Here is a 12,321-nt window from a genome sequence, read left to right as displayed (position 1 = left end):
TTCTTGTTCAGCTAATTGCTATCACAAACAAGTTTGTTTACATTTACAGGAGATAATGCTGCCCTCTTCTTATTTACAACGTCATCAGAAAATGAGAACACGTGTTCACATGGCACTTTTGTAGCCAGCATTGCAAGGTATTTACGTGCCAGATATGCTAAACATTAGTATGCTCCTTCATGCTTTGGCCACCATTCCAGCAGACATGCTTCCATTCTGACGACACTCATTAAAAAAGTGTGTTAATGAAATTTATGACTGAACTCCTTGTGGGAGAACTGTATGTCCACTGCTCTGTTTTACCCGCATTCTGCCATATACTTCATGTTTTAGCAGTCTCAGATGATGACCCAGCATGTTTGTTTTAAGAACACTGTCACTGCAGATTTGACAAAAAACAAAAGATGCCAATGCGAGATTTCTAAAGATAACTACAGCACTCGACCCAAGGTTTAAGAATCTGAAGTGCCTTCCAAAATCTGAGGGGGACAAGGTGTGGAGCATGCTTTCAGAAGTCTTAAAAGAGCAACACTCTGATGCGGAAACTACAGAACCCGAACCACCAAAAAAGAAAGTTAACCTTCTGCTGGTGGCATCTGACTCAGACAATGAAAATGAACATGTGTCAGTTCACACTGCTTTGGATTGTTATCAAGCAGAACTCGTCATCAGCATGGACGCATGTCCTCTGGAATTGTGGTTGAAGCATGAAGGGACACATGAATCTTTAGCACGTCTGCCATGTAAGTATCTTGCAATGTTGGCTACAACAGTGCCATGAGAATGCATGTTCTTGCTTTCAGGTGACATTGTAAATAAGGGACAGGGAGCATTATCTCCTGCAAACGTAAAAAAATGTGTTTGAGTGATTGGCTGAACAGGTAGGACTGAGTGCACTTGCAGGCTCTAAAATTTTCAGAGTTTTATTTTTGAATGCAGTTTTTTTTAATACATAATTCTACATTTGTAAGTTTAATTTTCATGCCAAAGATTGCACTACAGTACTTGTATGAGGTGAATTGAAAAATACTATTTAATTTGTTTTTTTTACAGTGCAAATATTTGTAATCAAAAACAAAGTGAGCACTGTACACTTTGTATTCTGTGTTGTAACTGAAATCAATATATTTGAAAATGTGGAAAACATCCAAAAATATTTACATAAATGGTATTCTATTTTTTAATCACAAGATTAATCTCTTTAATCACGATTAATTTTTTTAATCACTTGAAAGTCCTAGTCTATACTATACTATACTGATACAGGCTTCAGAAATTGCGTACACTTTAGTTGCACAACTGCATATAATAAAACCAGCAGAACTAAAGATTGTATGTTTTGGTTCTATCCTAATGTTAGACATAATAAAATAAATTGTATTTGTAAAGCACTCCTTCTTCCCCATACTTTCTGGATCTGAAGATGCTGTACACCTTAGCACCTTGAAATCCAAAAAGGTGACAACAAAAAAAGAGTATGGTATTTATTTTTGTATGAAATAAAATTAACAATTTTAGAAAACATCTTTCAAAGAAATATTCCCCTCTGTCCTCTTGAAAGTTTTTTGAGGCAATAAATATCACAACATTCTGTTTTAATAAATTCTCCAATAAAGAATACACATGAAACAAAAAAGCGAATTATTAATTTAAAACAGAGTAATTTACTTCATTTGAGAAGGTGACCTACTACTGAAGTCAAGTATTGATTGATAACTGCTTTGATAGAGGAAAAACATGGTTCAAGGCTACAGGCAAATTCAGACTTGAGGGGGAGAGCTGTTTTGGGAGGGGAATGAGCATTAAGTTCCTTATGTACTGATTATTCTGAACAGTTTTTTATGACATTACAAAAGTCAAAATGAAAAAAAGCTATTGTAGATAAATCACAATGACTTAAAATAAGGAAATCAATAGGCATTTCATAACAGGGTTCAGACACATGCTGCCTCCATTAGTCTCTGGAATATAAAAGCCCCTCCACCCTACAACTCACCGACATTTCCCTGGCTTTATAATGATTTGAGGTTAAGAAAGTTTATCCCGACTTCTAACTAGACTAGATTAGAGGTCTGGACACAGTGAGGATTGCAAGGCTTCGTTTTACCAGATCATTGTCAAAAATAGGTCAGCTCTACGGGCCAGATCAGCATAGATCCACTGAAGTCAACACAGCTACACCAGTTTTCACCAACTGAGGATTTGACTCTGTATGTTCATTACCTACACTTCCAAACATAATGCAGTCTTACATGGGAACCAAGAGTGAGGAAATTGAGTGCACTATAGTGATTTACACAGACATTACTTATTCAATACACGGACAGCATGGGCACCATTAGTCAACACTATTCTCTATTTACTTTCGATCTCTGGTACTGGTTACATTTACAATCTTACTCTCAAAGCCATGGTCATTGTCTACGTTAAAGAGTTTTATTTTTAATCCCTACCACTGCTACCACCAGTTCAGCTCCCCCAGCAATACTTGTCTAGGCGAAGGCTCCTGTATCTGGCTACCACAGTTGGTGTTAACGCTGCACCAGAGGAGATCAAACCAACAGAATATTGAATGCATTTGCAACAGTCTGTCTATATTAGTGATCCCAAATCCCTATTAGCAAGAGTGGACTGTTTCCCTGGGGTCTCATCTCATGGACAGATCTTTCAGAAAAGTTACAGAAACGTGAAAACATACTACCCATGCACATTTCACTGTAAGCATGGTACGTAGGGGCTAGTTTAACATTTACTATTCTACTAATCACTGATGGAGCCACCTGGAGAAGCGTGGACCGATTCATTACTAAACGGTTCCACTCCTGAACCTGGCAAGTCTAATTACTGATAGCTGAGAAACATTTTCCTATTGGATTTTGTAACCACTGCAACTTGGGAAAGAACCTGGTCACAGAAGATGACAAAATACAAAGAAACCCAAAACACCTGCTATTTTGGAGATACATGACTAGGTCCTCAAAAATAATATGAAGCCTGATCATTTGTATTCAATTTTACAGCAACTTCAGTAATGCACTATTACATAGTTTGAATTTTAGCATATGTATAGATTGCTTTGGGGGGATTTTGTTTGTTTTTTTAATTGACTCAGTATTGTTACATCATATGTACTTTGTAGCTAACCATTTACAAATCACCTATAAAGCATTTTAATAAGTTGTTCAGCCACTGAATTAAATATTGCATATCCAGCTATAGTAATAGTAGACTTTAGACAAAAAATTTTTAATATACCTGAATTCATTTCATCGGTTGAAATCGAGCTTGCTTCCTGGTCTAGGTCCTTTAAAAGTCTCCTACGCACTTGTCTTTTTTCCCTCAGCACATTTTTGAAGTTATTGATGCACTTGTTCAGGTAGATAGTCTCTGCACACACCTTTTCAAGGCTCATGGGTCTGCACTCCCTTGTTTGCTCAGGAAGACAACTAGCATCTGTCACCATCTCACCAGAAGGTAGGGACTGTCCAGTATAAATCTCCGAGTCAGAACTCAACACCAGACCAGGGACAGGAGACTCACGAGGGGCAGCTGGAAGCCTGGAAGGAACAAATTGCATTTGAACGGCTTCACTGTTCGCAGATGTGATGGCCTGGCCGGAAGACTGACTGGGCGGGCTTTCTGTAAAGTTATCAGAGCTACCACAGACACCTACACCACTCAGCATAAGTCTACCATCACGTTCCATTTGGAAGCTGGTATCATTTTCCAGGAGGACTTCAGAGTCACTGGTCTCCAGCTTGTGAAACACCACCTGTAGAGCAGATCTAAAATGATGAATAGCTTTCCCAAGTTTGTTAGTATAAAACTTCATGTCCACAAGATCAATGTTATCCTGGGAATGGTCAAGAAAATACTGGGAATTTTCTAACACATCCCTAAAGACTTGGTCAGTTTGATCTTGGTCATTCAGATCTATTTGGACCATATCTTTCAGAGTATCACTGCTATCAGCTAGTTTATCTGCTGTGTGAACACTGCTTACAGTTGTAGCACCCATAGACTGATCTTCCAAGAGAAGATTTATTTGCTCCGTACTGAGGAACTCAAGCATGGTGTTACAGTCGATTTCATTTGTTCCTGTAGTTATTTCCTCAGCTTTATCCTCCTCTAAAGGGGAAGAGCAGTTCTCAGTCACATTTTCAGTGTCAAGCCCAGGTTCTCCTCCATCACATAAAGCATGTATATGGCTGGCATGATCTGAGGTCTCTGGGGAGTAGTAGGAATTTCCTTCATCTGTTTTGGACAAACGAGTCACCTGAAGAGTTTGCTGAGGTGTGTGGGAAACATGGAGAACAGGCAGGGGAGAGTCATTCTTTTGTGAAGTTTGCTCATTACAGCTGTTTATAATTTGTGATACTTGCCCCATTTTCACCTTGAGTTCAGAGATCAAGTTACTTTTCTTAGCTAAGGTTGACTTTCGTGTAAAACCAACTCTCTCCCCTAGACACTGTGTTTTCCTACTTGTGTTTTTGTACCTAACCTGGTAAGATTCAGTTTGGAGGTGCCCATCGTCACCAGTTCTTTGAGCCTCTTCATCACAATTCAGAGAGCTCCAGTGGTTTTTCTTGAGGCCAGGCTGCAGTAATGAGAGTGGATCCGCTCGGCAGCCCCTTTGGCCAGTCTGTTGGTTTTGCTCTTCGCTAGCAACAATCCTGACCCCCATGCTTTGCAAGAGCACAGACTTCTGTAAAATGAAATCTCTTTGTTCAGGGTTTGCAAGTTTCACAATTGCTGGTCTTGGTACTAATTGTTTGCCTGAAGTTGCGTTTGACCTATAAGCATCTTTTATGTACTTACTACACTGGATACCATTGAAGCAGTAGTACTCAGACAAGAAGCTGCAAATGAGCTCCATAGTGTTTTCACCATCTTGTTCTGGGATACCATAAAAGTACAACACTGGTTCTTCCTTGCATACAGCTCTGTACGACTCCTTAGTGTGTGCGACATGAGAAGTTTTGGCAGTGGAACCACTCTGTAAGCCTTCTATCTCACTCAAGACCGTGTCTACACAGCTGGACACTTCATCCACTGAGCCTTTTATCAAAGTGAGGTGTTGCCGGAGTTCTGCAATCTCTGTCTGGATGCGACTTATCCCCTGTAGCTCTTTCACAATGTACTCGATCACATCTGCAGAATGGTCTCTTGACGGAAGGCTATTATTGTTGTATGTTGGAAGCTTATTTTCATTCTCAGTGCTCTCTCTCCAGCTCATGGTAATACTAAGGGTAGAAAGGTCCTGCCCCTCAGATATTACACCCTTGCTCTGGCAAACAGGCTGCATAGTACCCTCAGAGGATAGTCCCACTAAGTCTTGCTGATTCTGTTGAACTGAGCATGGTATTTTTACACAGCCATCCCAGTTAAGTTCCACCTCACCAACACAGACATCACTCACGTCCCCAGAACCATTTCTCCTGTCCTGAGCAAAGCCCACTCCAACGGTAGAAAATTCAGTGCTTGTGGATTTCCTCTTTATCCCACAAAGAAACATGTCTGTTTCAATTTCTACTGGGGAAAGCTGGTGACTCTGACTCACTGAGATCTCATTTACTTGGCCTTGCAGAAGTCTCTTCATTTTCTCCCTCAGATACAAGCGGAATCTTTGCTTCTTGAATTGCCTCCTCGCCAAGTGTTTTTACAATAGATTTTCTGTGCAGAAGAGGAATCTCATGTTCTGGCTTTTTCAGTCTACTGCTAACAAACATCAGCAGCAGCTGCACCTGTGTTTCTTCATAGTGAAATACAGCAGTACAAGCATACATCAATCACTGCCCGACGCGCACACTCATATCCAGGTTTATTCTTTCATGAAGCAGCTACCAAAAGAGGGGAAAATATTGCATTCCAGTCAGAAAATACAAGGCTATCTTCAGCATATAATAAAAAGTAGTAGCGTCCACATAAAGCCAGTCAGAAAGAGGATCTACTCGTTCAAATTTTCCTACCATAATGCATTTATTTCAGCTGCTGAAATGATAACCAGTTCCACATGAGGCATTCTTTAATAAAGCAACAATATCTCCCCCCTACCTCCCTTTCCACAAGGAGGTAAAAAAAATACCAAAGAACCCAAAGCCCTCTGACCAGTCAGTGTGTGACCATGCCTTTTTTATGGCTACAACTGCAAATCTCACAAAAGTAGCTACCCTTTCTATGCAGTTATCCCTTCTGAATACAAAATTCTGTCACAAAATACTAAGGATTCTCTCTCTGCAGGTGTCCCTTCTCCCTAGGCCCACCATCTTCATCCTTTCTTGCTTCAAAGGGAAGAAAGATCAAGTTTAAATGTGCTCGGTATCAGCAATCCCCAAGGAAATCACCGAGGTTGACATAATGCAGCAGCAGAGACTGGATGATAGCTTTGGGACTACAAAACTTTTTCATTATTTCAGTAATAAATGTTAAAATAAGAAAGTAACGCTAAAGAAACACTCAAAACTTACAAGCTCTCAAGTTAACCTACATTTAACATATGTCATATACAGCTTATGAACAAACTGACTGAGCTGACTGGAATAAGAACGACATCATCCTGCTTTCTGGATTTTACACTGGACTTTATTCCAGGATCGAACCCTTCCCAGAGAAATGAAACAAACACTACATTATCTGTGTACGGCTTGTCTGACCCCCATTAGTGTAATATCTGAGCACCACACAATCCTGGGGCTTGTCTCCACAGCAAGGTACTGAGTGGCAAACCAGGGTGACGCTACATTCCCTCACGGACACTGCTGCAGCATGCTGAGAGTTCCGGAGCGCCATTAGTGCACTGTAGAGTCACACTCTGACATGCCGCGCAGTGACCTGCCATGTAGACAAGCCTTAGTGTAGCCTCAGCATCCTCACTGTATAGGTGGGAACCGAGGCAGTGAGAGACATGGCCAAGGTATCACAAAGTATGTGGTCGAATAGGGAATTGAATCTAGGTCTCCTGCCTTAACCACTGTACTATCCCTCCTCTCCTAGGCAGGTGCTCTAATCAGGACAATATGTGGCACAGCTGGTCAGTGGAGGAGCTATACTAAATGTCTCATTTTGTAATAAATGTTCAGCCCTAGAACCATCAATTATTTTTAACAAAAAATAATTCCACAATGCACTGGGCCAAACAGCACAAAATGAATTACTGAACACAACATAAAAATGACCATACTGGGTCAGACCAAAGGTCCATCTAGCCCAGTCTCCAGTCTCCAACAGTGGCTGGTGCCAGATGCTTCAGAGGGACTGAACAGAACGGCACAATTTATTGAGAGATCAATCCTCTGTCATCCACTCTCAGCTTCTGGAAGTCCCAACTACTGCCTAAGTATTTACATTTTTACCAACAAATAAAGTCTTCAGAGTGCAGTTTTATGATGTAAACCTGTTTCTGAGAATGAAGGTGTACAGTAACGTCATTATATCTGAATAGAAAGTCGAGAATTTGTCTGTAAAAGCAGGGGAAGGGAGAGCTAAAGGGAGTTTCTCCTCTTCTTCAGAATCACCAGCAGAGTAAACCCAAGCCTCTCCTACCCTTTACACAAGAACAAAATCTCCGTCCTTGGCATAACAGTTATGAGTCTCATACATGATTCAATCCACAACAGGGGACCCCAATCTCCTCTTGCTTCATTTTGATGCTATTTGGCTGAGCAGCACCAGGTGCAACTGCTTGCATAGGAAATCACAATCTGAGCTTTTCCCCGGGGGTCTTTGCAAGCACACTACACCCAGTTTCCTTAGGAGAGCAGCATGTACCAGCTCCGCAGTACTCCTAGCCAAGAGAGCGGGCCCAGTAACTGACCCCACATATTTCACATTATGTGGCTATACAGTGTACTAACCACAGGAGTACCAAAATGCTTGAGTTTTATTTGCACTGAAGTTACGGCCTGTATTAGGGCCTGACCCAAGGTCCACTGAAGTCAGTGGGAGCCCTTTCATAGACTTTGAGGGGCAAACCCAAAGTTCATTGAAGCATTAGATAGATGTATCTTAAAAGAATCAAAAAAGTATTTACTTATTTCAATTTACAGAGTACCTCTCCAGAGCTCTTCATGTCTACAGTGAAGCTGGGCTACTGAAACTCGTTCCCATAATACATCCTCCTCTACCTACACCCCACGACAATATTTGGTCCACTTTTTCACAACATTCTCATTTTTATTAACCATTTTTGAATATTTTCAATGAATATGTTTTGGTTTTACCCTTCTGCTTTTCTTCAGGAAGGAGGATTCCTTGCATGTGGACAAAGCAATGCTTGCCAACACTCACCTTAGTATTAATTAGATGCATTCACTTTGCCATAATTAAGGTTGTATCAGCACTTCAGTTTACAAATCCCATTATTCCATAGGTGGAATTTAACATTCAATGTAGTTTTCATTCCAAAATGTTACATGTATTTCCAAAGAGAATAGATATTCAGAGTGATACTGAAAGATTGAAGTTCTCCCATTTCCAAATATTTTTGCACCCTTCTTAGGAAGAAATGTTTTGATTTAATAAAATGAAAGGGTTCAGGCCTTAGTCCATAAAAAATGTAGTGTTTTTCTTTTTACTATTTAACTACTCCGTCAAGGAGCTGCACTGACCTAGGAAAGAACATTTGTTCAGCCTATATTTTCCCATCAATTATGTAGTTACCTCTTCAGGTCACTTAAGAAAAGAATAATCTGTTTAAACACTAACAATTTTTAAATGACTAAGGCACACAGTTACAGAGATTTACAATGCAGAATATCAGTCTCTCTGTGGGGCTGAAGAAAGTAAAGATCAAAAGTTTGGCTCATGTACATAAGAAGCCACAGTATCATACACAGATAGTGGTGTTAATTCTACATATTTTCTGCAGTGTAAAAGTATTTCTCTTGAACAATAGGGAGAAGAATTTTTGTGTTGCAAGGACTCCCTCACTATGCTTGGTGGCCACCACATTGTGTTCCTTTGCGTGCAGCTACAACACTGCCACAGCAGTTTAATGATTGTTCCTTTAGATACCAAAAACACAGTGTAAGCTGGAATTTGCTTTCAGTTCATTTGTCTGTGTCTGAAATACTGTTGCAATGCACTGAACAGCAGCAGTTCATTATATGGGGCTTTTTTCTAGTGGAGCATTGTGATGGGTTGTTCATCCCACACCAGCCTGGAAGGGGTTAATGAGGATGAGAAGGGGCCCATTAACCAGGTAGGCCATAGTTGAGTGGAATTAGGTGGCCTAAGTAATCCCCTGAATGGTCACCACAGCGCCCAGCTGAGAAGAGAGGAAGCGGGGTTAGGATAAAGCCAGGCAGCTGGCAACAGAAAGAGGCTGCAGGGTTGTAGCGTGCAGTCACTCTGTGGGAGCGGGGAGACATGTTTCAGAGTGCCGTAGTTTGCACTTACTCCCTGGGAGGAGGGCATCTGAGCTAGTACACCCAGAGAGGGGAAAGCCAGAAGCTGTAGAAAGGAGTCCAGGGAAGGAGCAACAGGGTCTAAGGGAAAGCAGGCCACCGATGCAGGTATAGGGTCACTGGAAAGGAACCTGGAGTAGCAGGAGGGCTCAAGTTCCCCTACCAGCCACTAAGAAAGTGGCATTCTCAGGGCAGTGCATGAGGAGACTGCCTCAAACTGTTGGTATGGAAAGACTTTGATACCCCGGAAGGGAAAAACAATAGTGACTTGCTGGAAGGCCAAGTCACGAAGATAGAGCATCCTGAGTCACATGCGTGCAGCAAGCAGCAAAAAGGGGAGCACTGGACCTGGAAAGAGCTGATCCCTACAGCAGCCAGGAGCAGGAGCCAACTGCGGTGATTGGGCCTTGTGACAAACCCTTACTCAAGAGATTGCAATAGCTCCACAGATGCCAGTTCAGCGCAAACATGACAGAACTGTATAATTACAGATATTCCGAAGGATTCTCATTATGGAGAGGCAATTTGTCAAAGCAAGGAAGAAAGGAATTAACTTGACTCTGGGAACCAGTAATGACTAGCCAGCTTTTCCCAGGAGGAACAGATGTGTGAAAGGTATTTCCCAAAAGACTACTATGAAGTGTCCAAAGCAGAACACAGGAAAGTCTGCTCAAGCTGAGGGACAACTCCATTCGTGTGTTTCAGAGACAATTCATACACCACTTCATCCTACTGAAACACAGAAAGTAAAGCCTTTTCGTTTCATCCAGAGGCCAACAGAGGATTCAAGGAAAGGTTACTACTGGGAAGAAAGCCTGAAAGGGGTAAGATACTAGCAGATCAAACATTCTGTTGCTTCTACAGGCCAAGCTCATTGCACTCACCAGGGGCTCCTTGCATCCCTCCATTCTCCCTCATGTGCTCCCTGTGCATCACCCTCTCATCTCCTCTTTCAGGGACTCTCTGCAACCCTCCCACCACCTGCCTCATGCCAGATGCTTCTGTGTATCCCTCGTTCCTCCCTCCCTCCAAACCATTTATCTCCCATTGACAGGGGCTTTGTGGGCCCCCTCAGGCTTCCCATTCACCCCATCTTATCAGAATGTGGGCTCTGTGTCCCCATGTCCATCTCCCACTGTCCCTCAATTCCCTACCACCATGCCAGCGTCTGTGCACTCCACCATATCAGAGACAGATGCCACCAAGTGGAATATAAGACCTCACAAGCTCAGCCACAACTCCAGACTAAATACACCCAAAGGAGTTTAAGAACTATAAATGAGAAGACCATTTCTTGCCAGCAACTAATGCAACCAAGAATGAGCCTATGCCTCTGCAAATGAGAGATCAGAAGGAACTTGGATTCCTGAGAACCCAATCTAGACCTGGATGATAAGACCAAAGACCAAATCATGAAGAACTGAACCGAAGGACACACCTGAAACCTCTACTGTCTGATCCAACACCAGGGCAACTAACAGGAGGCCTAGTCTCTAAAGAGAGAAAATACTTGCACCCTGACCTTTTTCTAGATACAGCAGGGCCCCTTCTTAGATAGATACTCTGCTTCGTGCAGCATATGGTGGGAGTCACTCACTTAAACTTACCAAAAAATTCACCTCTGCCCAAAGTCTGAGCAAAATCTCTCCAGTTTTTTTGAGCTCCACAGGGATGAAGACAAACTTTTTAAAAAGTGAAAATCTTGAGGAATGAGGTCAAATTAACACTTGTGAAAGCCAATGGGAGTTGCATACCTAGCTCCCATTTCAGCCTTTGAATGTCTCCCAATCATGTATGAATACCACAAATTAATGTTCTTCTGGCTCTATAGATTTACAATGACAGCACAACAAGCAGGAGTGAAAATCAGAGGGACAAAAGCAGTGAGCACACTGGGGTGGTAAGCAAGAGTGTAAAAGGTCCAGAGAACAAAAGGAATAGATGCAATGATGAGACTCATGTTTGACATTCAGGGACATTCACAGTGCAGCTCTGAGGATCTTGGCTCTTCCCAAAGGGAAAAGATCTCGCCGCAACTTGTGCGGAGCTGTGGCTTTGACTTCACCCCAGCTCAGTTCCTCTGTCAGCCACCACACGGATACATGCACAGGGTGGGGAGCAGCTTTACAGGATCTCTCCAGCAGCACTGAATGGCTCCAGGAAAGAGAAGTCCTAGTGAATGGGGCCTATTTTTTGCCGCTGCTAAGCCATTACTAGTATGGGCCAGGATGTCCCCTCGGAACCCACTTCATCTGACAAAGACATTTTCAGAAGCCTGGTACTTTAAGACTAATCTCTCTTCACAGTCCCTCAATGCAGTTAAAAGACTCTTATCTGAATGTGATGAAAGATGATCACAGCAATACTAGAGTGGTGATGTGGCTCTAATGAGGGCAACATATTCCTGCAGAGGAGAAGTATTTTGGAACAGTCATAAAACAGCGCAATCCCACAGAATGCACCCTGAGCCACGGTGTCTGACTTCACATGAAACGTATTTGAAAATGCTTAAAGTTCTGTATTACCTGTACTAACAAATAAGAAAAGCAATGAAGTGAAATAATTGCTAAGTTACCTTGTTAGCAAATGTAAAGAAATACCAGCTGAAATGCAGGACACTTTGGAACTGCAAGGTTTTGACATGAACAAGAGAAAGGAATCTTATGGTTAAGGCTGCCATAGCAACCGCTCCCCAGCACTCTTCTACATGCTGCAACACTGTTTCCTCCTGAGAATTTTTACAGAATCTTAAATATACTAATTGCTGAAAGGATTTCAATAAGGACCCAAATGACAGGGTCTGAGTGAGTGGTGTGGAAAAGCTACATGCAGCCTTGCTGGCAGCGTTATCTCTGGAGACTGGCAGGCTCCGTTTTAATTGACAAGAAAAGGTTTAGGTTTTGATAAGACAGCACTT

At 42.0% G+C, this 12,321-nt stretch overlaps 1 protein-coding gene across 8 annotated transcripts in view; it reads right to left on the bottom strand.

The window, feature by feature from the left end:
• Nucleotides 1–12,321, bottom strand: part of UNC13B (unc-13 homolog B) — a 402,723-nt gene that overhangs the window by 182,324 nt on the left and 208,078 nt on the right. For 3 of the 8 annotated variants that reach the window (XM_030566245.1, XM_030566249.1, XM_030566248.1), the window contains exon 2: nt 3,256–5,840. The exons of 4 other annotated variants lie outside the window; for them this stretch is intronic. In XM_030566245.1, the coding sequence (XP_030422105.1) occupies nt 3,256–5,599 (2,344 nt within the window). In that variant the 5' untranslated portion in view covers nt 5,600–5,840. Of the gene's footprint in view, nt 1–3,255; nt 5,859–12,321 lie in introns of those variants that run through there. One more of the 8 variants, XM_030566246.1, reaches the window with a different exon arrangement.

The sequence above is a fragment of the Gopherus evgoodei genome, chromosome 6 (assembly GCF_007399415.2).
Source record: "Gopherus evgoodei ecotype Sinaloan lineage chromosome 6, rGopEvg1_v1.p, whole genome shotgun sequence".
NCBI classification, from domain to species: Eukaryota; Metazoa; Chordata; order Testudines; family Testudinidae; genus Gopherus; species Gopherus evgoodei.
The sequence above is the reverse complement of the archived record's forward strand: the minus strand, read 5'-3'. Positions and strand labels throughout refer to the sequence as shown.